The sequence below is a fragment of the Triturus cristatus genome, chromosome 5_2 (genome assembly GCF_964204655.1).
Source record: "Triturus cristatus chromosome 5_2, aTriCri1.1, whole genome shotgun sequence".
In the NCBI taxonomy this organism is placed as follows: Eukaryota; Metazoa; Chordata; class Amphibia; order Caudata; family Salamandridae; genus Triturus; species Triturus cristatus.
The window spans coordinates 144,763,984-144,791,505 of NC_140588.1; the positions used below are offsets into that span (position 1 = coordinate 144,763,984).

At 44.5% G+C, this 27,522-nt stretch overlaps 1 protein-coding gene across 1 annotated transcript in view; it reads left to right on the forward strand.

Annotated features, from left to right (window-relative positions):
* LPCAT1 (lysophosphatidylcholine acyltransferase 1) overlaps positions 1–27,522 on the forward strand; it is a 445,025-nt gene that overhangs the window by 154,856 nt on the left and 262,647 nt on the right. The window contains exon 2 of the mRNA XM_085606924.1: positions 6,638–6,780. Within this exon, the coding sequence (XP_085463050.1) occupies positions 6,638–6,780 (143 nt within the window). The remainder of the gene's footprint in view (positions 1–6,637; positions 6,781–27,522) is intronic.

Genomic DNA, 27,522 nt, shown 5'->3' on the forward strand with positions numbered 1-27,522 from the left:
TGCGCCCCTCCACTTCAGTCTACGCTCCTCCACTTCACTCCACGCCTGCCTCTCTGTGCCCCTCCATTCTATAATGCTCCACTCTACTCTACAATACTCCACCCTTGCATACTTCACTCTACACCACTTTACTCGACTCTATGCCACTTTACTCCACTCTACGTTGCTTTACTCCACTCTGAAACCTAAGTCCACTCTTTGCCACTTTACTCCACTCAACAATACGCCACTCTGACACTCCACTCTATGCTACTCTACTCCGACGCTCCACTCTACTTCATTCTGCGCTACTCCACTCTGACACTCCTCTCCCCTCAGCTACTCCATTTTACAAGACTCCCTCTATGCTATTTGATGACCTTTACTCCAGTCTTTCCCATTCCACTATACTCACCGCTGCACGACTTTACTCCACTCAGTGCCCCTCCGCTCTACGTCACTTCATGCCTCTAAATTTTAGCCATGCTGAACAGCAGCCAGGCTAGTGTACAACATGGCTAAAACACATTGTCAAAACAAATGGCTCTTGCATAGGCGAGACCTATTGAATTTGCCAATGCTTATTGTACCTGCCTCTGCTTTGTGACCTGGATGTCTGTCGGATCAAGGGCAGTGCCAAGGGTACAAAATGGGAAACCGGGGTAATGGCTGCTGCCCCTAATTGACGTCCAACCCCGGGCAGGTCTGGGAGTCCAGCCCCCTGTGGCCATCCCACATCTTCAAGCCCGGGAGCCTTTCGCGCTTGAAACTCCGGATGTCTGACTGAAACCGGAGACGCCGTTTGTTACGTCAGCTCTTGCCTGACTGCACACCAGCTATGGCCGATGCTAATCATTTGCAGGCCTCGCTTGGAATGTCAGCTCTCTCCTCTTCCCGAAACAACCACTAATAAGCCGTGGTATATTTTCAAAACTGCTTCAAACGTTCCTGCCTATACTGCTCCAACACCTTGAACACACCCTGCACGTTGCAGACACGTTCAGGTCTTCTCTTCCTGTTTTAGTGTTTGTACGTTTTAAGGTAAAACGATGCATCTTCATTAAGACTTTATCCAGTGATCGAAAGCCAGCATGACCGTGGGGAAAAAAACATAAACGTTCAATCTGATTTGTGTTTGTGCCTTTGGGAAAGGGGAGGGATGTGGGGGGGGGGGGGGGGGGGGAGGGGGCAAGGGGAGGGGGCACGAAAAAAGCCCAGTAAAAGATTTGGAAAGCGCAACCGAATGTGTTCAATGTACTCACTTTATCGAGTTCCAGTTTTGGCTCTGTTGACACAGCATGTGACGTTGGCATGGTCTGGATTACTGAGTCTAGCGAGCACATCAAATCTACAAAGCCCAAAAGTGATGATATGCATGGGGAGACAGGCGCTCAGCTCTCTGGCACCACGCCATTGCTTGGCTTCCCCTGTTGGTAGGGAAGCTCCAGAGCGTCCCTGTTGGCATAGTAAACAATTATTGGCAAAGCCAATGGGTTTCGCCTATGTGAAAAGCATTCAATCAGTCATCACTAATTTTATAGCGTGGCTTATCACCTGTGAGGGTATCCAGGCGCTGGGTCGCCCCACTTAGTGGCAAATGAAAAACAAGCATTGGCATAGCCAATAGGTCTCGCCTTTGGGACCTTATAAGTGTTTAGCTATGCAACAGTTGCATAACTAAATACTTATAAGGTCCCAAAAGCGAGACATATTGGCTATGCAAAGCGGCCGTGCGGCCACGAAAGTGAAAGTGATCGCACTCGCGATCACGATCAAACATCAAAGCGCACATGCACTGTAGCTCTATGCTGGCCTGGTAGCACTTTTTGGAGCCCTCTCAATAAGTCTCGCCAGACCAGCGAATGCGCTGGGTCAGGCGAGACCTAATAAAACGATAATTTTGCAATTGAATTTAAAACGTCTTGGAAGAGAATTTATGGTCCTCACTGATAGTCTGCGGTCCTATGAAAATTGGCATAGATCGTGTTCTCAGTCATCATAGTTTATCCGTTCCCTGCTGTGTATTCAGTCCTATAAAACTTTCCAGGAAAAGGCTTTCTTACATAGAACACTCTTATGTAGATAATTTTTCATCCCTGCTTTCTCCCTTTCGCGTAGTTTTGCTGCCTTTTCCACCTTCTTTCTCCCTTTTCTGGCTGTCTCTCTTTTGCTTCAGTTCAAATTCTGATGACAAAAATGTCCCACACTTCAAAAACGACTGCTGGTGCCCACAACCAGCAACCACCTGGCCAAATTAAGCACAGTATCCCCTCTGTCCCGTTAGGCTGATCCATCCATGCCCCTTCTTAGGATTCGAATTATTGAAGCCCTTTCACAGCCAAGTCTACGTGTGTAGCCAGACCTAATTACGTTTTGGTAACTGGGCTATAAAGGGAGATGAAACTTTGTTTCTGCTCAAACAATGTTACTTTTTTTTTTTTCTTGAAAGTATTCGTCCTCTTTGGCAGCATCCATGGAATGTTTTATGGACGGGCTATAAGCAGAATGGGACTACTGCAGTGGCGTAGCGTGGGTGGGTCGACGGGAGCGGTTGTTCCGGGCGCAAACTTTAAAAAGAAATTATTCCACCCCCTAACCCATGGACCGTTAGCACTTCCTGAGATAACGGTCCACGGGTTAGGGGGCGCAATACTTTCTTTTACAATTTTGCCCTGGACACTGGCAACCCACGCTACGCTGCTGGACTACTGTATTGTTCCAAATGAGGCTTCTTTACAAGTTTCTGATGGGGCTACTAACAGAAGTTAGAGACCTAACTGGAGGATTGTGGGTTTATCCAGTGACTCCATCTGCTGAAAATCCAGTGGCGAATCAGGAATTACGAAAGGGATTTGGCATGGTCTGCCCAATCCCCCAGTAATCCTCATTTTTTAGTGAAACCTCAGGGTCCCTCTTATAATCTCTGGCAGCCCTGCACCCCGGGAGCTACCGGTACCCCAGGATAAGAAACGTCCAGTGGGTGGGTGCAAGGGAAGGTTGAAGTTACTGAGACAAATGCAGGCACTCCCTATCGGTTAGTAGTAAAAAATATAGATTTTGTTTAAGTCTGAGTCACCAAGTTAGCAATAAAGGTCTTTTTTGGCAAGATATTCATGACGTCAAGAAGTTTGAGCCAAGGACTATAAACATACACAGAGTTTCAGTAGAAGAGATTTAAACTGGTCTGGTATTATAATTGCGCAGTTAATCTATTTCCTACTTTATTCACTGCTGATGATGGAAGTAATCCATAATGAATGACATTAATAAACAGTATGAGCCTGTTTAGGACGATGTAAATAGTTTCTAATGCTGTCACAAATCTTGTTCAGGTCACTTAAGTGTGAAATATTTCAACATTTGTCAGCGTCTTTTACTATCTGTTTACATTGTACCATTGAAGCGATTTCTACATGTTCCATTTCCTCGGTGAATCGTTGAATTAACTGTATTTGTTGACGGATATTAGTTTAAAGTTACCCATTGCCTAGTGTCTTTTGTATTTTTTTACTCAGTCTTCAAAGCCTTTGAATTCATTTATTTACAAGCTGCTTTTATGTTAATGTTGCACTAGAAATCGAAAATCATAAACTCAGTCACCATCTGTTTTTATGGGACCTCCAATGTCTACAGCACTAATAAAGGCTGCTTAGAGCGAGTGGAAAGTTGGAGTTTCTAGGACTAGTTACACAGTTGAACTGAGCTGGAGATAGTAGAGATCACCAAAATTACAAAACATAACATCCTCTAGCTTGTGTTTTGTGTAGTTACAGGTAAGAGTCGGTGTATCTCTTTTTATTAGTTGAGACTATTAGTTTATGCAACAAGTATGTGCTTCATTGATGGACGAAATTGTGAGTTCCACAACTTTACCCATCAGGTATTTTACCGTTAGTGACGATTAGCCGTATGGATTTATCAAAGCTAGGAGTATGCAGAAGTAACACACATGCGCTGCTCGTGTACATAATCATGACATGCTGGTAAACATGCTTTGAGGCACCGCACTCTAGAAAAACATATGCTTAATTTGAGCCGGTGGTTTCCAGTGCCTTAATTGTCAACACCAGCTCTTATAACGGTCGATTACAGTTGGTTAATGATTTAGTATACTTTACGAATGACTAATACCTGCCACCCTTGCCATTCATATAGCTTTGGGTGGCATGAAATTGTCATGTGTACGGGTGTGAGCCTAGTAGTTGTCTTGGTACGGTCATTGGCAGCGCTGGTAGGGGCAACAGGAGATGTACAAGTTGTAGTAGCCTCAGGGCAAGGGCCCTGGCACTTATATTTTTACAAACTAAGCACTGCACATATACCACCTCTACACTCACTATAAACTAATTTATCTCGATGACACCATGAAAATGTTGATTTTGCAACTTAGCTACTTGTATATGTAAGCTGTACAGATATCTGTTGTGTAAGAAGGTACTTCTATGCATAACTAATTATAATGCATTAATATTTAGTCACAATCCACTGATTAGTCAACTTTTTCCGCAGAACTATTCAAGCTTTGATTCATGACTGCCCTACAGAGCTGCTGAATACACAATGTCACGTGACCTATCATGACATTAGGACCTGGTCCGGTGTGTTTGGCAGCCTACCCTATGGAAAACGCTTTCCTGTAGGCTTTAGCTCATTCATGGTTGTGCCCTCTATCAATGTATAGGACGGGCTCTTCCAGCCACAATCTCCCGGAAAATATCCCCTCAGTAATATGTATGCATCCAAGCTAACTAATGGTCACTAACCTTACTAGTTCCAGGGGATCTACACATCCAGGAGGTAAGGCTAACAGCAGCACAACCATCTGATAGGGCAGGTTGGGATATCATACCTCATTATCTAAATATACTTTGCAACATTTACTCAGCAGCAGTGACTAAGCTGTGTATGGATATAAACGTCCTACCTCTGTTCACTACATACCTACCGGGTGCGGCTTCACAAGCAATCCGGCTTGATGCTAGTCTGATGCACAAAACCACACATCTTCCCCCACTTCACCTTCTGATGTAGAACAGACAATGCAGTTGTGAATCCTACCTTCCAATTTATAAAAGCAGTGGCGTCTCCAGCAGAGGATTGAGGTAGTCACATGACCACTCTGCTCTACCTCTCTTTACCAGGCTGTGCAGCCAGCCTATCATGGCACATAAGGAGTCAAAACCCTAGACATAAGTCAAGGAACTATTGACTGGGAAATGCACAAAGAATGGCAAGGAGCCTTTCACATGACCACCCCTGACAAGACTGGACACCCTCCCCCTCCTCTCTTTGAGATGGGATCACATTGATGGAGTTGGTCTAATTAACACCAGAATATTCTTACAAGAGTACACTTTTTTCAACAAAAAGGAGAAACTGGTGGCGTTACCCTAAACAAAGAGGTGGTGGTGGTGGCCAGAAACTGCAAATGTTCCAAGACTAGGTCGGCTCTACCTTGAGATCAAAGTACCACTGCTTGCTGAACACAGTATGTTGGTGGTACACCCCTCCTCCATAATATTTACATAGAATAGAGAAAAGGCGATCTCAAGAAATACCACAGACCACGGGGAACAGATGTAGTTAAAGCCAATCTGGCAGCTGGTGAATGGGCATCGGAGAAGGAAGAAACCCTCACCTAGAGACATAGCAGATCTTCTTGAGAGGCTCTGAGTAAGCCTCTCTGGTCAATGAAGAACACCCTTGAGTAGTCTCCTACAACGTCTTGGAGAAAGTTTTGACAGCCGGAGCCCATGGTGATATGTGAAAATGGGAGAGGCTCCTCTTCGGACCTCAGCCCAATAATGATGATAATGGGTATTTCGGGGGAAGAGGGTAATTTCCTTACCCACATGGCTGTGGAGTGTTTTTAGCGGGATGTCCTATGTAGCTCAGTCTCTTCAACCATCAGTTATTCGACTGGAACGTAGCTAGTTGCAACCAAGCTGGAGAGCGACATATGGAGGAGTTGGTTATCGCTAGTACGAAATGCCAGACAGAATTTTTTTGTCTCAAACACAATTAGAAGATGCACATGTCTCATTAGTGGCCCTGTGTTAGGGGGCGGGGGGGGGGGGGTGCTTGTTCTTTTGATGTTTGGTACACTCTTGTTGTTTTTTTTTTAACATATATTCCCCCTTGCCGGCTACTGGTTGTATGTGTAAGAGTTCTTAATGAATAAACAAATAGGTGGAGATGCTTAGGGTTACTCGAAGAAGCTGCCTCTTTCTGTAGCCCCTACCTCTAAATATGTGTTTATTTATCTGCATCATTGATTCATTTTATTTGCATAGGGCGGTCCTATACATATGGCATGTAGTAAAGGTCAATATTAATTAATTTTGTGATAAAGGCGCAAATCCTGGCCCCAATTCTTTTCTTGCACTACTTTTGGTTCAAAATGGCGGTATTTCATGGTGAGCCATTCTAAACCTAGAATATTAGCCTTTGCCCTATTTCCTTACAAGCATATTCACCCCGAACTGCTAAACCGCTGGTGAGAATTACTCGATGACAATTTTTGTTCATGAAGAATTTGGGAATATGCATATTTAGATGTACAGGAAAGACAACATAAATTGCTTTAACAATTGCATTGTGAGTTCTGTCGTATTACAATGAAATGCCATCCATTGAAATGATTTTTTTTTTTTTGCAGCTCGCCATCATGAGCGTAACTCTTTTCCCCATAAGACTATTCTTTGCCGCTTCCATGATGCTACTTGCCTGGCCTTTTGCGTTTGTGGCCGCGATGGGACGCACGGAGGAGGATCTCGAGAAGCCCCCCACCTGGTGGAGAACGTGAGTTTCTGCAAGCATAAATTTCACTTTGTACCTGCAAGCATATGAATTTCTCTAATGTTAATGCATTTCCACTATCTAAGTACATGAATCTGAAGGAAAATAAAGCCTTCAGCAATGTTTACTGTTGCCTAACTACTAGGTTTTCAAAATGGTGGCCTTTGTAGGCTGTGCCCTATCCATGCGGGTTGTCTCTCTACCAAAAGTTTAAGATAAACCCTAATGTAACGTAAATGAGTTTCACTATGACCGGTTATATATAAAATTATCTTATGTCGATGTACTATAAAATGGAGCCGATTTGGCCTTCCTGGAATAACACTGGACATATGTTGTGAATATAACCTGTGATACCATTGTATTTCTAATCCAACGTAAAGCAAATGCTCTGATAGTATTTTGATTATTTTATCTCATCCCACTTGCTTGCAGTACAACGACAAAATCGAAGACAGGAAAAGGGAATTTGCCAATAATTAGTAGATTGCCTGACTGTAGACCACTTGCTTTCCTGCCTCATTTAGATGCTGGGATGGTGGGTTTTACAAGGACAGAGATGTATCGGCCATCAGGAAAGCTCTGTGGGATCGGCACATACCAGTGAAAATGGCAGTGGAAAGTGGCCGCATTTTTTTTTTCTCTTGGCCGGGTTCCCCATTTCCACATTGGGAGCCCTAGTCCGGAAAGGTCCTGTGCATGCATGCAGTCAGGGACATTGATTGTTTTTATTTTTTAATTTTATTTTAAGAAGACAGAACCACGTTTTGGGGGTCTTTATTAGAAGAATAAAAGAATTGCCAACAAGTCCTCCATGCCACCGTGGTATGGAGGACCTGCTGTAATTGTGTTTTTAGTGCAGTAGCTTTAATCATGGTCAAGCAGTTTGGTACCAGAAATCCACAGACAAGGCAGTGATCTCAAATTACAATAGGCCAGCCTTGGACATTCACACTAAATAAGCCCCTATCCTCCACAACGCCATTCTGAAGGTGAAACAAGGGTGCATAAGTGTAGCATTGTAAATGAGTTGTAGTTAAGTAACATAATAACATATTAGCATTTTTCTTCTGGTTTAGGTGGAAACCTAAATATTGCTTTAACAAACCTCATTTTTTGGGGATCATTGAATTTTATAAAACTATGGGTGCATATTGTGTTGAAGACATTCATAGTCCTTCTATATCAGAGCTTCCCAACTTATGCCCAGGAGGTCTAAATCTGTACCAGCTTTTCCGAACAGCCACCTACAATGAATCTAAATGGAGCTCATTTACAGTGGTCTTCCTGAAAATCCGGCCTGCATCCTGCCCTCCTGGACATACATTGAGCACTTTAGTTCAAAGTGATTGCTTATCAAGTAGAGTAGTTTTTAATTCAGTCACTGAATTGCTCATTACAACATACTATGCAAATTGAGGCCCATGAGTAAATCCACCATACTGTGATGATTTTGTATGATAATTCATATTTGAATGCAAGTGCCCTAGAAAACCAAAGACCAAGCGGAATTTGTTCATTGTTGAATAAAATTGTTAGGGACCCTATGTGCGCTCTTGGCTTAACCACCAACTCTATTTTTTGTGCGCCTCTTCATTTAATTTATCCCTCCTGCCTAGTCTTAGGCCATTACCCAGCTTCTAACTCTGTCAGCCACTTGGAGTCTTCAATTAAACTAGTTCGTGCTTGAGGTCCAGCCTACCCAATCTGTGTTGAGCTTTGCAGGGTATGAAGTAGTGTAGAGTAGGTTCTTCCTGCTGTTTTGTAAAGGACCTTCCTTGATGGTATGGCGACATCCACTTCCACTAAATGTCTACCTACTCTGCACTGAAATAGCTTGTTGTTTCTTACATATATTTAGGTGGGTGTTGTGCGAAGTGATGCATTGACTCCTCCTTCCGGGTGCGAGGCATGCCAATCTGTGGAGGTCCTGATGGTAATGGCAGGTGTTATCCTTGTGTTCTGCGAGACACTCGGCAGACTTTAGTCGTTGAGGCTGTTCACTAAAAACCCTGTAAGGAACATGCTCAGTTGGCAAGAGTTGCTGAAAAAAGTTTGTGTGAAGTCGGCAGGGTAAGCGATGGAATATGGTCTGTTCAGAACAAAAGTGGTAGATTTCTTTCCCAAGCATCTTACAAGCAAGAGAGTTACTGTAGTAGCAATAGGCCTTTGAATTTCATGTCTAACATCTGAAAGAGAATATTTCCCAAATAGTGGTAATCCCCACCAGCTTTAGCTCAGCAGGTTTATGGTAAAGACTGAAAAATTAACCTTCACAACCAGTGCTCACTCTGAGGTATCGTGGTTCTTGCTATTAAAGGCTTGTGATACAACTGAGTTGATTGGCAGCTCTTAGGTACTGGAGAAGTCTCATCTGGAAGACCGTATTAACAGAGGTAGGTCTATGGCTAAGTCAAACGCAGAATGGGTGCTAGCATTTTCGGTTCCGCAGACAAAAATAGTTCTTTACAACCAAACCCTTGTGGAGCCTAGTGATTCGTAGGAGGGGTAAAATGTTTCACTTGATACCAGTACAGTTATTAGGAAATGGTATTTTCTTAAAAATGATGCAAACCCTCACTCACACAAGGTGATATGCCTCTTCTTAGGGTCACTCTTCATTTAGGATGCAAGTCAAGCCCGGACGATTTTAGATTCTTAGTTTCCCTCTGTAGGTGACCTATGCTGGTTTCTGTCCTTCCTTTTACAATGGGCCTTATTGGTTTACAATTGTGTAGCAGTGGGTGATACATTTTATTTCCCCCCATTTTCAAAAGATTAAATAATTCTTACTGGTAGAGCTGCTATAACCCTGCCTTTACTATTAAATAGCGCTTGATTTATTTTATTTGACGACTTGTTTATGCCTCTAAAGTGGGGCTCACATTTCTTAAGGAAAATGGCTGTATTTCAGTTTCCCTGTTGCAGTACAGCACTCTTTTGCTCCCCTTGGCTGGTGGTACTGTAAGGCGATTTCCTCATCTAGCCTTATGACTAAGAACTCTGGGCAAAGGTAGCTTGGTGTATACCTATTATGTCCCCCTGCATGGATCAATCATTGATAGCGTAAATGATATAGGTGGTTGTGGTGTAAGAGGAATAGTAGTTTAGATGTTATATGCGGTAACGTGTATATTTAAAGGACTGTATAAGAGTAATTTCCACACTGATGTGAAAGGGTCGGGCCCATATGTTCTGGACCTGTTCTAGAGAGACAATCCGATGGTTCTTTTTAGCAGCATGGAAGCGTAGAGGGGAGAAAATGTGTTAGTGAGCCAATCAATTAATCCATAATCCACTTAGACACAGACAACTACGTAACTTTAGTTTGATTTATTACAAAGACAAAAACAGCTGAACATAAAGGCACCTTAAGATGAGAGTGTAAATATACATGGGAATTAGCATAAAGCCAAATCTGCATATCCAATTGAGACGATGTAGCATGAACAATACAATTAATTCGAGAAGCAGAATGCAGAGAATCAGAAAGCAGGAGTCCAAATTTCCCTGCATTGAAGGTTGATGAATCAAGAGCATTAATCTATCCCTACACTATCACTAAAGTGACATCCCTACTTGAGCATCTTCAGGAAGACGGTAAAGGTATCAGTATGTGGAGTCTTAATACGAAATCTATGCACAATCATTGGGTCATGGAGCATATAGCTAGAAAAGATGGAGCTTGTTCTAAGATCCTATCTTTGAAGGTAAGGAAGAAGTGGGGCCCTTCCCTACTTCCCTCATCACATTACTCGTAGATAACTTTCCCAAGATTCATTGCGGTTCATGCCATCTGCTCTGGGTACAATCCTAAAGGTGTTTTTCCATGGGACAACAGTGTTCTTTCCTTGCAGCATTTTGTCCTTGGTTCTCCAGGCCTTCTCTTGTGTGAAACACAACAACCTTCTTTTATGGACTCGAGCCACACAATTGTAACTTCTCTCCTTGCCTGACTAATAAAACAAAGGCATTGTTCTAGTTGACGAGAACGCTTCTTTCACCTGCAACACAAATGTGAGAAAGAACAAATTCCATCATACACATGAAATGTAAACTGTTCATTCTAAAACGAGAGTTTCTAGGGAACTGCATTTCAGACCTACAAATTAAGCTTACATAGGGAAGCAGTGTATCAGCTTTACGAAATTACATAAAATATAAGGCACCTTCAGTTAATGCATTTACTTGTATGTAAAACAACACAGTTAATAAACACATTTAGTACATGGATAATTGACTAATTGCAAAACACGAGTTCTTCACGTTAACATTTTCTGCTAGTTACATTACCTTCCACGTTAATTATCCATGTTACTTTTCAATGGCCTAAACACTTCACATTTCAGGTTAATACATTCCAAAATGCTAACACTTCATGTTAATGCAACAAAGGATTATATGCGGACGCGCTCCACATGTGTGATTATAATCAGTGGTCGAAGTGGGGGAAAAAAAGTAGGGGAACTGTGGGCGGAGAATCCGAGGGTGGGAATAACCAAAGGATTGGCTCAGTGGGCGGAGCCAGAGGTGTGGCCAGAATGCACAAATATCCCAATTTTTAGCATTTGTTTGGCATTTCACTGCCCAGTTTAATCAACCAATGGATACACAGGATTATATAAGGTTATAATGAGTTATTGACATTAAAACACATTCACAAAGTGGGATATGCTTCTAATCACAGAATGTCCCAAATACGATAAAATGTGGAAGCCCAAGCCATTTGTCGCCGAGCTATGGAGTTTATCATCAGCACTTCTCCCTTTTTCCACAACAGCAGTTCAAACATGAATGGCAAAATATCCTAGTTTGCAAACGTTTTCTATATAATTATGGCTCTGCCATATTTGCCTCCTAATGCAAGATCTGCTGCATGATCTGACCATTTAAACTAATAAATTGTTTATAGCTCAAAAGTATCAAAAGTTAATAAAACATGTGACTTGTTTTGCTGCGGAGTGGATGGCTTATTGCAAAGGTTGACTCATCACCTTTCTCACTGTTGCATTTGTATGTTACACTGGTACTAATAAGGCAAAATCTTTACAAAGACTGTTAGCATGTGTACACATGTCAAAATAATAAAATATCAGAAAATATACTGCATTACGCTAAAGCCTTTATTTAATTGCATAATTTAGTCAACACTGTGGCATAATTTTGTCCTCCTTTGCTGCATATTTAATTACAGTGGCCCCACAGCAAGCAGCACATGTTAAAAGTGCTTGTGAATGAAGCAGAGAGACTGTGAAGTTTGCGAACTTAGTTTGGTGTGCGTGCAAATTCTGCATTGCCAATCCCTGGCGAGTTGCAGTTACTACTTCTGAAATAAGGCAAATGGAGCGAACTATGGGTGAGGCAGACTGGCCTCAAGGGCAGGGCCGGTCTTAGCACTGGTGGTGCCCTGTGCATTAATGTTTGTTATTACACTCTAATGGCCACCTCTGCCATGGATTCCCTCACTACCACCCTTTAGCAGTGCCCCTCAAGTCTCCATAACCACACTCTCTCTCAGATGCATTTAATTTGATCTACAGCACCACTCATACCAGTGTAGGGTGTCAGAGCACTTTACATCACACACATTACTCAGAGACAATCAATATGTGTGTAAATCACTGTATAGAAAATGTTACACAAGACTACGGACTACAAGGTGTAGGAGTCATACTACTAGGCCATATAGTTTTAATAGTGATTGGTCTGGAGAAACACAAACTCAGAATTTTTAAACGTAATACCATGGTTGGGGGTTCTCTTTAATAATCAGAATTGATTTCTGTCCAAAAGAACACTTTTTGCAACATTAGGATAATCAAAGACTGGGGGGAAAAATATAACACTCTAATTTAAACCTTGCAGTTTGTATGCAGCTTTTAGATGAAAGTTTATAGCTCACTGTTGTATGTTAGGATTTTAACTTATAAACTGCAAGTAACAAAAGTATCTCTCTGACAAAAGCAGTAGCCCACTGACCTATTTACATTATGTGCACTTTGTGATCTGTGTAGGAGGGTGGGATCTGACTGCATGGTTGCCCCCACTTTTTTACTGGTGTTTTGCTGGTTTTCGACATAGTCTGGCTGGGATCCTGCTATTCAGGACACCAGCCTATCTGCTTTCTCTCTTAAATTGATTACAAGTACTATAGGTACACTCCAGATTGGATTCTGGGGTACCCTTATAAATCCCTAGTATATGGTATACTATGTACCAAGACCCCAGAGGCCTACCAGGGGCTGCAGCATGTATTGTGCCACCCCTGGGAAGCCTTCCAAAATGACACCACAGGTCTGCTACTGCAGCCTGGGTAAGGTGGTGCATGCACCCCTTACTGACATATAGGTTCACTATATCTCTCTATCACTGCACATATAAACCTATCAGTCACCCCTATGGCAGGCCTTACCAGTCCTGAAGGCAGGGTGCTGGGTTTTATGTGAGAGGGTGCCAGTGGATGAGCAGAGCCCTCTGCAGCCTTTGGAACCTTTATTCTGGGGTTGTTTGTGATGCAGCCAAACCATACACTGTTAAGTGCATTATAACCAAACGGTAAATGCTAACTTTGGGATGGCTGCACGGAAACATGTCGTATTTTGTGTCAAACACTTTGGAATCATACCCCCACACCAGTAACTGGTGTGGGAGTATGATCCCACCCTTCTAGAGGGAGAGACATGACAGCACCGGTATACCCGGTACCAGCTAATAGAGCCCTGGCATCACAAAATGGATGCTGCCAGCCACAGACACAAGTTTGCCCTCCTGCTGCTGGAAGAAACTCTGGCAGGGGAGGCCTGGACAATAGGTTTTCTGTCACAGGGAGGTGTCACCACCTCCCAGAAAGGCTTTAGTGTATTGGGGCTGGGTGGGTGCACTCCAAGAGTGCTTTGAAGTTCAGCACTGAAGGCACATTTGGTGTCCCTGTGCATAGTCCAGCTCAAACCGGTTGCAGGGGCTACCAGCCCCTGCTCTGGCACGAAACTGGACAAAGGAAATGGGTGTCGCCACCCCTCTTTCCTGACCCTCCCATAGGTGGGTCCCTAGAGTTTATCCCACTCCTTCCTTGGGTATAAGAAAGGGACCCCTGGCTACAGGACTTTAGATTACACCTGGACGAAACTCTGATACTGAATGCTGGAACTTCGATGATCTACATTGAACTAGATGAGTGAAGAATCTCCCTTGTAGTAAAGGAGTTACTCCCCTGCAAGGCAGGCACCAAAGACACATCTGACCGGTTTGCAGCTCCGAAGCTCCCGCCAGACTCCAAAGAATTTTGCAACACAGGAGGTGGGTTTCCGTGGTCTTAGAGGTCGATCAGTGCCCACAGCAAGTCTGAGGCCCGTATCCCTCGTGGCGACCGTGCAAACCGAAACCCTGGACACCACGTCACTTTGCAGAAGCATCAGCTTTCCAACAACTGCTGCAGCTGAGCTTTGGATTACTTATAGCCCTGACCCCGAGCAGCATTTGCACTGAAGATTACCCGCCTACACTCCACGAGTGTTGCATGAGCTGGCCCTTTGTGTTTCCTCTCGAGGTCCCTTTGCGATCCCTAGTCCGTCGACTGGTGGGTCCCTGTGAAGGCAACTTTACCTCTAATTAGGCTTACCTGATTGCTCCAGACGTGGCCTGACTCTCCATTGCTTGGGGAGTCACCAGGACCTTGCTGGTCCGCACCAAAGCATCTTTTCTCTTCCTGCATGGGTTGCTGTTTCCAAGGCTTGTTGTGTTCAATATGAGCACCGTCACCGCAGCACTCGACATCCTTTGTGGGACAGCTCAAATCCAGCTTCTGGTTGTCGTCGATGCCTCCTGGTCCTCGTGGCTGCAGAGTCAAGCTTTGCACCTAAATCACCCAACATCGGTGGGCTTTCGTCTACCGTGTCCCTGGTCACTGGCAAGTGACCCAGACTCTGTCCCCTCTGCTTTCAGGTTCTTCTGATCTTCGATCCAGGCTTGGATCACACCGGACACTTTTCTCCTTCCCGGCAGCAGCACTTTGCAGCAGATCACCATTGAAATCAACGTCGATCCCCGACACCATTTGACACCTATGCACCCGGCTTCCCTGGGTGAGGTAACTCGAATACTCCGGTGCTCCCGTGGGTGCTGGGCCTAGAACCCCCTAAGTCTAAAGGGGTTTGCTCAAAGGCCTCTCCTAAGTGTCCTTAACTTCGAAAATTCCAACGGAGACTTTCCCATAAAATAGTACGGGGCTCGCGCCTATGTTCTCACACTGCACGCGTCCCCCATGGGTCTCCTGTGTCACTACCTTGGGTGGTTCCTTGGGGTCCCAAAGATTCTATGTGCTTTAGGCACTGTGTCTAGTCAAGTTGTGGTTCTTGTACTACTTTCTTAATATATGGTTTGGTCCGCCCCTAGGGCCATTGTATATTGTGCTATTTACTGTCGTTTTAGAACTGTATTATTGTGTATCTTGGACTCTAATCTCATAAAGAGATTTGTAGTGAGTGTTTAGAAATAAATACGTATATTTTATATATAACTTGTGTGGATCTCCTTTCATTTAGTAATTCAAGAGGTTATAATCTGGTAAACCAAGCTGCTTTACACTCCTTCAAGACTTAGCCTAAATGCTGCTCTCCATAGCTACCACTAGGATAGCTTTCAATAAAGGTTGTCTTTAAACCTATCATCAATAAGGGTTGTTGGGAATGGTACAAGGTGCCCACTATAACTAGTGGACAGCATATACCAGGCCAACTTCTCGCAATCTGTATGGTACTTGTTCTTTGCAGGAGGCACATTAACCCTCTGAGCTACATTTCCATGAATCGAAACTTCCACTAGACAAAATGATCTCTCTCTAGGAAGAACATTAAACACCAGAGTCATCATGACATTTTTATTGTTGCCGAAAATTGCTGGAGGCCAGGAAGGAGGCAGCAAGCGCTTTTTAAATCTTAATATACTTGCAAACATAATGCCTCCACCCAAAGTCAGCACCCGGTGCGGTCACACCGGTTGCACTGCCCTAGAGCTGGCCCTTCTCAAGTGTCTTGTGACCTCAGTGACAGAGTCACTGTCGCTCTAGGGTGTGCTGCTTCATATGCCTGTCTGCAAGACTAGAGGTGTACTTCAGTATGGATTGTGGTGGACAAACCTTGAAGGTTAACCCACACTTGCCACTGCTAGGGTTCACCTGCTGGTGCTAAGACACCATAGCTTCTAAGGTCTTGTGCAGCCTTCTAAGGTCTAGCATGGGATTGTGCTCTCTCAGGAGAGTGGTCTGGTGGACTGATTATTAAGGCTGAACCTGGATCCCCCGTTCCAAATTCAGTAGCTCTGGCCATAGTGCCACATCCTCTCCCCCGCTGAACACCACACTGCCCCACTGAGAAAAACTCACACTGCCTTCAACTACAACCCAATTGCTGCCGGCTATAAACACCTGGATGCGGCTCAATTTAAATGACGCACTAGACAAGAGCAATATGCGGCCTACCAAAAAAAGTAACAACATCCTGGAAAAAGCAAACCCTCATAGGGAATGTAAAATTTAGCAAACCATGTGAAATGTAAGCAGGAACAACATGGTTACCTTAATGCGTTTACACTCACTATTCAGAAATCAGTGAGTGCTTTTGCCTGAAAAGTTAAGGACATGACTACAGGGCCCTGAATGGACCCATTTCAATGTCCATTGCTTATATCCTTACAAAACGTAAGCAGTATGGTAAAAAGACCACATCCCTGGACGCAGAGCCACAGTACACATTTTGTTTTCCAATCCACACATTGCAGTACCTCCAGGGTTGGTGCACTAGTTACAAGCCCGGGGAAAACAAAGACAAGAAAACAAAAGTAGCGCTTCACTGGCAAACTCTGTAAAAGTGGCGCTAATGTGTTTGGGTGTGAATAAAATCAATCTGGTCAGTTTGCTACCACTCTGTATTACTTTATTTAGTTATTTTATCATATTTTTAACCTTTTATTCCAGATGCTGCACTTTGGAATTAAAATACGACATTTCCAGCAAAACTTATTTCCTTTTTTGGATCCATATCACAGGGGAGCAAATAAAAGAAAGGAGAGGAAAGAGTGTGAAAACCCCGTCTTGAAATTTTGGTTTTCTGTAAGAGAAGAACTGCTAGACAGAAAGAGAGGGAAGAAGGAAAGAGTGGGGAGGGGGCAACTGACGCGACAGAGCAGAAGTGGACACTGTATTTTTCTTCTCTGGGTAAGAAGGAAAAGACAGAGTCTTGTTACTTCTCTGCCGCCCTTCCCCGAATGCCAGGAACGCCGAGCTTTATTTATAGGCGATAGTGATTTCTTGCGTCCTGGGACGCATTTTCAAAATAAAAAGGTAGGGGAACGGAATCCTTGGAATTGAAGAAGTAGGGGCACGCCGTGCCCTGCCGATCCCCCCCACTTCGACCACTGATAACAATGCACCCCTACAAATAAAATGTGACTCCCACTACATCAGGTGCAATGTGCAGCCTGCCATAGCCACTTTTGAAGCAAAGCTATTATTGCCGGCTCCATAAGGTTCCACCGGTGGATGTGTTTTATTACTTCTCGAAGCATGTTATAAGGCCTCATTACCAGTGGAGGGAGGTTGGAGGCAGCATAACAAATAGTCGCTTACAGCGGCAAAGAATCTTGCTGTTACCTGCTTGACCGGTTAGACCAGAAGTCTCCATCATAGTTCCTGACACTCTGGAATCATGCCACATTTTTAGGTCAAGCCTGGGCAGTGCATGCTCAGCTCTACGAGCCATGCTGTATTGGAGTATGGAATAGAAGCTCCGCCCAAATTTCTCATTGGCTAGTGTCATTGTCCTTTGTAAATGCTGGCTTCTAATTAGTTAATAGGCCTTTTAGTTCCTCCTTAGTACGCCTTGTCATAATTCGTAACCTCCCATGAGGACTGGCCCTTTTACTTCAGTTGTTACACGGTGAGTCCTTTTTAATCTGTAAACACTATTTTCTTTAAGTAGTTTCTCCTACTGGAGGCACGGCATGCTTTCCTGCAACATTCAGCGTGCACTCGTGCTTTCACTTTCTAAGCAGCCTGGGACAGTGGTGGCCGCTTCTTTGTATAGGTCTTGCATTTACAAGAGTTTGAGCTATTGGCATTGTGCATGACAATACAAAAGGCATTATCATTTACAATGCCAATAGCTGAAACTCTCGCAAATGTGAGACCTATTGCATTGCAAATGCTTGTTAGGATCACCACCGGTTGCTTTAAAAAAAAAAATGCCATTTAGATACATTGTATGCCAATGTGTCTTTTGTTCTTAACCTGAAAACGTGCCCTAAATGTAGCCCCTTGAAGTTGAACCTGCGCTTGACACCTCTGTTTTGCATAAACAAGCAGCCGGACACTATTCTCTCCTCCTTTTTCAAGCGTCAAGCCAAACGGGGTCTGAAACGTTAGTGCGGTGTGAGAGAAATCCTTTATTAGGCAACTAAACTACATTTTTCCCTCTGACATTTAGCACGATTGTTATGCCGAATTAGCAACAATGATCCAGTTGCCAGACGTCAGCACCTAAAACACGAGGACTTGTTTAAGAAAACGAGACAATCCGCTTTCTGTAACTTGACGAGGTTACTGTGCCTCCGGGGTTTTCTTTTCACGCACACCCACATTAAACTCGCACCGTTTCCATGTGCCTGTTGCATAGGAGATGACCCGATCCGGTTGCCGTCGCACTCGCATAGGTGAAATGCAGACGTCTAGCCTTGCATGGCGTGGAAGGTTGAGCGCACTTCTTGGAAGGAGTGGAGTTAGCTGCCTCTGATTGGCGGGCTCCGCCGCTGCCACGTCACCGAGGCGAGCGGCTGAGAGCGCGCAAGGGGAGGGGCTGGAGACGATGTTGGATAACAAACCGTGTGAAGTGACTCCCAGCGGTTCAAATGCCATGCACTTGTGTGCTCTGGTCGCTTGTGTGTGACAGTGTGACATTTCCATGTTTGCTTAGGTGTGACATTTATTTCCGTACGTATGACACTCTGAGTGGCACTTTATTACGAGCAGGACAGAATATTTTAATCTGTGCCAAGCAATTAATTTCAGAAATTAATCCGTTTTCTGATATTTAATGGCCTAGCAGGGTCTTAAAACATTTGCATTACTCTGGAACTGCTGATTCAACTATACAATTGACGATGATCACACTTTGGAGGCGGTCCCTGCCCGTCATCGTGTTTAACTAGATTTGGGGTTTTGGTTGTTTATTTGGGCTGAGCTTTACCTTAAGTTGATCTGGCATTATTTTGATTTACTATTAAGAGATTATTTGCTAGTTTCCTAATTTACTACCTTTTGCCTTCTGTAGTGATTTTAAATTTGAATAAACCCACAAGGTTTGACCCGGAATCCGGCCTCGTGTAAGCCATTTGATATGGTTTTGGATTAAATCTTATGAAGACTCACAAGGTCTTATAAAGACTCAGATAGTCCTGAGCCCCCGCACTGACCCTCTTGATCATTTACTTAGAGCGTCAAATGTGAGACTATCTAAACTTTCGTTGCTGATACTGATCATTAAACTCATGATGTTTCCCTCGGTAAACAACGTTTACCCCGCAACTTTTTCCCCGCTTGTAATCACAACGCGGTCGTTGCAACGACCGCGTTGTGATTCCGCATACCATTACTCCGCAAGTCGGAAGAACGACATGCGGGGAGGGGGTGGGGGGGGGAGGTGTTGGATTTAAAATCCAACACCTTCCCTAGTGTCTGCAAACACTGGAGTTGGAATAGTAAATTATACTATTCCAACATCCAGCGCCCCCCCCCCTCCGCAAGCCGTTGTTACGACTTGCGGAGTAATGGTATGCGGAATCACAACGCGGTCGTTGTAACGACCGTGTTGTGATTCCAAGCGGGGAAAAAGACGGCGGAATAACGTCATACATTAGTTTCCCTCCGCTGCTATATTATGCCTTTGCTTTTCCATTTGCATCTCACTCTGTTAATCATCTCTCTCCCCTCAACTTTTGCCTTTTACCCAGCTATTTGTTCTCTGCCTTATATGGCCTATCCCGTGTCATCTTGCTCTATCCCTTTTTCAGTCTGCTCTTCTCTCCTCCCCTCACTTTCTATCCTCCTCCTCCATGTTATCTATCCAGGCTCCTTCACTTGATCTTCCATTCCTTGCTTCTGCCCTCTTTCATTTCCTCTCTTTTATTGCTGTCATTTCATCCCTCCGTATGTTTCTCATTCTGTCCCATGTGGTCCCCACCTAACTGCTTACACCTCATCTTTTTTTTTCCCATCTCTTTTCTTATTTTTCTTCATACGTCACCTCTTTTTGTCTCTCACCTGCTTTCCTCCTTCCTTTGTCGATCCCGACAATCTCACCCCACTTATCTTTCCTGGTCTCTCAAGGCACTCCTCTTGAGTTTCTCTCTTCCAGTCTCATTCCTCTCCTCTCTCCATGTCTCCCCTTCCCGCCTAAGTTCTAATTATTCTACTATCTCCCTTTTTTCTTTTTTCACCAATACCCCTTGCCCCTTTCCATTTGTTTCTCTATCTGTCCATCCCTCTTCCTTTTGTCTCTCAATCCACTCTATCCTTCTTTAATCACTCTCTCTGTCTCCTCCCTGTCCTTCTACCCCTTCCTCTTTTTTCATCCTCTTACTCTGTCCTCTCCTCATGCCCCTTTCCTCTTTGTATCTTATCTGTTTCTCCTCCCTTCTCTTGTCAACATGTTTACATTTGTTCTTCAGATTTTTTTAGTGTGAAAGTCTACCTGTTTTTCTGAGTGACCCTGACCAGAGGGAATGCTCTTCATTACAAGAGGCCAGAGCAGAGGTCCCTGTGGGCTGGCACAGCTCACTGCACCCAGTGCCAGCTTCCACATTTTCTTAGTTTTGACAGCTCTCTTCACCTAGACACATCCATGCGATGATTCAGACAATGACTACCCCTTCCAGGTACAGTGGCATGTCCCTGCACGCACACACATGGCAGCTTCTTGCAGTTATGGAAAAAGCCAACTCACTGCTCAGTGTGTGGTCCCTGCATGGAAAGGCAGCTTAAAAATGTTGCTTAATGGGTTAGTCTGATTTTACCAACAGCCTTTAACAAATCTTTTATTTGTGTTGAAGGCTGGCCAATCTCACAGTCCCCGTAATAATGTCAGCCCACAGCTAGTCACATAGGGACCTGGTGACCTCTCTCACTATGAGCAGATGGGTACCACTGCAGGATGCACACACGCTGCTTGGTGGGTCCCATTGGACAGAGTGATCCAACAATTGTGACTGTTACACCTGTACACTAGGGTCTTTGCACCAATCAGGGTCCCTGCACAAATTGGGAGAACTGAGGCTGTTAGCCACACCTTTACAGTTGCAGCTGGTGCATAGTTGCTTACACAGCTGAAATTGGTGTAGCTACACACAAGGTGGGGTACAGTGAGCCCTGAGCAACACAGATCCAGACTGTATCCGGAAAAGTTGAAATAGTTCCCTCACTGGCCGGTGGCACCTTAGCTCCAACTCTCCTCTAGTGCCTCCTTGGATGGATCATCACAGAGCCGCTTATGGCACAATCCTGGTGCTCTGACATTTGTTCCTTTTTTCCACACCTTTTGGATCCAGAGTAGCTGTCCGCTCAAGAATTATTCTATGTACTTTTCTGTTTTGCAGTACTTCGAGATAATGTCGCAAACTAAGAGATCAGTTTGTAATTGGTGCAGTTTCTGCCATTCCTGAAACTATTCTTTGGGTGCTCATGACGTCTGTCTGTGGAGTATGAACTCCTTGTGAGCCTCGGATGCCCTACCTGACAGCGCCAACTTGCTTTTTTGGTTCTGCAGAAAGCCAGACAGGATATTCTTGCGCGTTTGGAGATAGCAGCAAGGGTCACCGCCTGCACCTCTGCGTGCCCATTTTTGATAGAGATACAGGGACAGGGTCCTTTTCGCAAAGGACATGTTTTTGCTGAAAGTTCAGGTCTTTCTGAGTGGAGGATTCATCTTCATCTAGACATTGATCCCACTCAAGGGACAGGTCTTTGGGTCTGCAGATTTGTTTAGCGATTCTAATCTCCTTTTCAAAGCAGCACCTTACCTTGGTGAACATGGCCCCAATGTCGGTGCCTGGCACTTTTCTTGCTCAATGCTTGGCACTGTTTTCTCCCCTGTCAGCTCTTCCAGCTTCTTGTGCTGACCGGTTTATTTAGGTTGCAGCTTTCATCCATGCTTGGACTACCCTCCACTCTCTTCTTGATTTCTCTGACGTGCCTATGGTTCTCAATGCGCCTGCAGCTACTTCAACCGTACATATGCTGGCAGCCTCTTCCACAGCGCTGGTCACCTCCACTCTTGAGCCTGATACCACTTTGGCAGGTTTTCTTTACATCCGAAGGCCTCACTGCTTGCTTCGACATCAGGATCAAGACAGATGTTAACAGGGTGCTGCTACCAATTTCTTTCTCGGGGCATGAGGGGGGCTATTCTTTTAAAAATTGTGTGGTACTTGCTGATGCCTAAGTTCAGAGCTTTACTACCCCAAAGGTAGGGGCAGTTGTGAATTTATTCTGTTTTTATTTAGACACTGAAGAGTTTTCCTGGTATCTTACACAGAGTCTTTAGAGGTTTCCTTTTTTGTGCCCAGATCCAACATTATCTTGCCATCTATGGGCCTTTCCTCCTGATTGCCTCCTGACAGTCCATTCTGAGGACTTGGTTTCCTTCAAAGAGGAGTTGCACATCACTTGTTGAAGTTCTGAAATTGTCTCCATTATTGGCAAAATTTGAAGTCAACATTCTGCAGACGGGTCATATGTTTGAACCTTTGTTACCTTTTAATGAGATGTTATGGGTGGCAGAGCTGGTTCTTTCCTCTTCCCCAGCTGACGGGGAGTGTTTGTGGATGGAATTGATGGGGAAGAATGTTTCTTTGGGGAGCTTGGCTCTGTGTGCCTGAGCAGGTGGGTCATCTTCTTCTGAATCACGTGAGAAGCCACTTTGCTAAAGTGATTCATAATGGGTTTGTGATTGCTAGACAGCTTCTTGGGTCTGGTCTACACTGTGTATTTAGTGGACAGGTCTATGGGCTCCTCTGTGGTCTTTCATAAGCATGCCTGCCTGTGCTCCTTGGGCCTTCATGTGGATAGTCAGGCACACATATTATATGTGACCTCTGATGGTTCTTATTTCTTTAATAAGCAGACCTCCTTAGTCATGAATGCTGCTGCTAAGGAAATGCTGATGTGCGATCAGTGGGTTTGCTATCTGTTGAGAACATACCCCAAAATCGAAATGGAAGATTCTGACATTTTACAGGGCTGCAACATTACAGGCATCACCAATAATCCTTTCCTGATCACCTGTTGTCCCTGCCTTCCCTTGTCTGCATCGTGGTGTGGAGGAGGTTGGTGGAGTAGGCTGGGCTAGTACCTTTATAGCATACCGTGACCAGAACACTCATTTGTTATCATTGTCACCCCAGCTTCCGTTTCAGACCATGTTGAGTTCCTCCTTGGAAGCAGTTCTAAAAAGTAGTTTGTGTTCTTGGGAATAGGGGTGTTCGACCAGAGATCTGCCTGGAGATTACTGTGCTGTGGGGCCCACTCGTTCTACTGTATCCCTATTGACCACATGGTGCACAGTACTGATGGAGTTTCTATACAAAGGTTGGAAGAATTTGGTCTTGCAGTTGCTTGTTTCAAGGTTGTTTTTTCTTCTGTTAGAGCATCATGTGTTGGTTACATTGTGGTTGCTACTTTGACATGCATGTCATCTGCACGTTGGAGTAAGGAGGGTTCTTGCTTCTTCTTAAACTTTACTTGTTGATGAATGCCCATGTTCCTCATTTGGATCTCATGGGCGCTCTGGTGGGACTACATTGCTGATATCGGTTATTTGAACTGACTGTTTCATCATTCCCTGCTCAGGTCTTCAGGTTGAGAGTGAATGACCGAATTCTCCGGTTTATGGTTGGCGTATTGGTGCTTGATCATCTGCCGCATTTGGGGGCTATATGTTTTCACTGACTTGGATTAGGTTTGTGGGTCTTCTCGCTGCACCTTGATGTATAGTGGATCTGATTGGAGGATAGTCTAGCTGACCTGTAGTGGGGGCAAAGGCTGGGAAACGTACGTTTATCTTGTTGGCATATTGAGTACTCGCCTGTCGGTGGTTGTGTGTTTGCACAGTTCTTCAGTATTCTTTAAGAGATGTGGTAGGTTATGATTTTTATGATTATTGAATATTGGATGTTTTTCTCAGACAGTCCTTGTTTCTGTCTATGCATCTTTGATCGTGTTCCTGCGTAATTGGAAAGCTTTGCCTAGCAAGGGGAAGTAATACTGTGGCACTGAGAAGCATTTTCTAAGGCATTACTTCTGTTTCCTTCTACTCTTATCTTATCATTCTGCCACCTAGAATTAATTTTCATGAGCGCTGGCCCCTGGTGCTATTGACTGGATCTGTAGCCAGGCAAGTATGGTGGTGGTGTAGAATATTTGTTACCATGAGCTCAGTCGGGTCCTTTTGGGCTGATGAATGATTAAAAAGACTTTGGATTAGTCTCATCTGATGGTCTCTCAGGTGGGGATGACTACACTGGAATATAATCTGATTGTGCCTTGTACCGGAAATATCATTACCGAAGGTAAGTGTTGGAAAAGGGTCCTCTCTGAAGGGTCACCCAAAATGTTTTGCCTTCTCCTCCTATTTATCTGACCTCGTTTTGGTTGGCCTTAAGACTCTGAGCACTTTACCACTGCAAACCAGTTCTAAAGTGCATGTGCTTCTCCCGTAAACATGATGACATTGGTGTATACCCGATTGGTATATTTGAGGTCTTGGCATTTAAAGCTACTTGCCAACCGTTAAACTCCCCTTTTATTGCATATAAGTCATCCCTAATGTAGGCCCTAAGGGCAGGGTGTTATTTAAGTAAGAGGTAGGACATGTTCTTTTATGTTTTGCATGTCCTGTTAGTGAAAAACATTCTATTTCATCTTTCACTACTGTGAGGCCTACTCCTCTCATAGGTTAGCATTGGGAATTCCTTAATTCACTTTTAAGCTGTAATTCCTGATCAGAGAAGAATAGCTTTTTTCATGTTTCATATGTTTTGAGTGGTAATGACCAATCCCTTCTTACTGGTGAAGTTGGAATTAATATTGCTGTTTTAGAAATGCCACTTTTAGAAAGTGGACGTTTCTCTGTTCATATAACTCTGTGCTCTTTGCAGCCTGTCTCCAATACACATCTGGTTTGGGTGGCAGCTACACTTTGCGTATTCCCTCTAGACAGTCACAAAGACAGGAAGGTAAGGCTCATCTGCATTCTGAGCACTCAGCTGTATTCTGATGGGTCTTCTTGGGCAGGGAGGAATGGGAGGGGCTGACACCCTTCAAAAGATAGTGTCCTGTCTACACACAAAGCACTGATTTACCCCCCACAGATAGCTTGGCAGACAAGATTGGGTTGAAAGGGATCCTTCTGTACTTCAGAGAGCTGCTTTGAAGTCACCTCCCATACCAGAGGCACTTTTGGGTATAAGTACTGTGTCTCTAACCCCTTAAAATTAGACACTTCTGGATTTTGATCTGATGCTCTGTCAGAAGGACTGCTGTGCTGCTTAAAGGACTCAACTGGGCTGCTTTTCTGGAAGGACAGCTTTTCGGCCTGTAGCCCTGCTGCCTGCTGCTCTCTGACTCTACTGAAGGAGACCTTACCTCTGCCTTCCCTCCAAGTGATCTGCAAGTGCTTGCTGGCTTGTCTCCTGTTTTCTGAAGTCTCCGGGACAAAAAATACTTCTTACAATTCTACTGGTGCTGCTGGACTCTGCCCTTTGTGAGCTCTACCCTTGCCTAAGGAGCCCCATCCAAGTTCTGGGCCTCAGAAGTGGCTTCTGCAGTTTTGGAACATGGATTTCAAGGCATCTCCGTCTGCGCATAGCAGAACTGGTGCATTGACCTGGTTGTAGGAGTAAAATCAGCACATCGCATCGGAACCAGATCTTTACCTCCAGAGATCGATGCATGGGACACCGTATCGCCGCCCCTGCAGCTTGGTGAGATCAATGCATCCCCGACTGCGTGGCAGGATCCAGAGAATAGATTGATGTCTCTCCACTCCGGCACCTGTCTTTGGAACTGATGCATCGCCTTTACTGCGTGGAGAAGATCGATGCATCCTGCGCCTGCGAGACTCGACCTCAACACATCTCGTTGCTTGTGACCAGGAGAGGTACTTTGTTCACTGGGCTGGCGCTCTTTTGCGGTAGGCCCAAACTTTCACTTAGCCCTGGTCCAGCGTGACCTAAAGCATTCTTTTTAGCGCTTCTTAGTGCTTTACTCAATTTATTTCTTTAAACTTAAAATTTAAACTTCTGTACATGGGGTTGTTACTCAGATACATATTCTCTATTTTCCTAACCTGTGGAGTCTTTTTGTGGTGTTTCTTATTCTGTTACAGTGTGTGTGTATTGCACAAATACTTAATACATTGCCTCTTTAGATGAGCCTCGTTGCTCTGTGTCAAGCTACCAGAGGGTGAGCACAGATTATCTTTTAGTGTGTATCTAGCTTGCCCTGACTAGAGCGGTGTTTCCTGCTTGGACACGGTACATTCCTCTACCAACCATAAACCCCATTTCTATCAGTAAATAACCTTTTCATCAGCACATCACATGGCTTTCAGGGACTTCCTTGTATATCTCCCTTTTGCTCCCAGGGCTGAATTTCACTTCTTAACAGGTTCCATTCACAGGTTCCCCATAAGCAACAGGATGATGCAAAGAAATCTGATGCAAAAAGAACTATTGATGTACAGACTGCAGAACAATGTCATACATTCACCCCAGTACAGAGATCTGGGCCTAAATCCATCGTTTTTTTGCTCACCATACCATTCTAGTTTGGACCCAGCCATATGCAAATCAGTCTTGACCCTGTGCCCTATGAGAACAGTCCGGCCCGAACTGCCAAGCCAGGTCCTCCCTGGACTGGATACAAGCATCCTAGGACCGGTCATTTGTGTGTCTTTTTGCTTTCTCGCCCTAAGTGCGCCAGGTATGCCCAGACGTGGGTCCTGGGCTCACTGTGCCACAGGAATCAAGCTATCCTGGCTGAAGAGGGGTGAAACCCGAAACCGGCCCTAGGATGCTTGTTTCCAGTCCAGGTAGGACCTGGCTTGGCAGTTCGGGCTGGACTGTTCCCATGAGGCACAGGGTCAAGACTGATTTACATATGGCTGGGCGTCAAACTGGAACGGCATGGTGAGCAAAAAAACGATGGATTTAGGCCCAGATCTCTGTACTGGGGTGAATGTATGACATTGTTCTGCATTCTGTCCAACAACTGTTATTTTTGTATTTGTCACCCCGAGTGGGAAGGGTATGCCCAGACGTGGGTCCTGTGCTCTCCATGCCACTGGAATCAAGCTATCCTGGCTGAAGGGTGAAACCCCGTAACCGGTCCTAGGATGCTTGTTTCCAGTCCAGGGAGGACCTGGCTTGGCAGTTCGGGCTGGACTGTTCCCATGAGGCACAGGGTCAAGACTAATTTGCATATGGCTGGGGTCAAACTGGAACAGCATGGTGACACATTGATAAACCAAACATACTTTAAGTGATGGGAGTATTGCTGCAAATAATCTACATTCCCAGGCAACTGCCATTGGTAGCATTCCTGCAGATCATTTTGGCCCACTGTTCAACTCTAGCCAGATGACCGGTCTTGTCAGGCCTCATCAGTGAGATATAGTTTGGATCCGATAGCACAGAGATCAATGG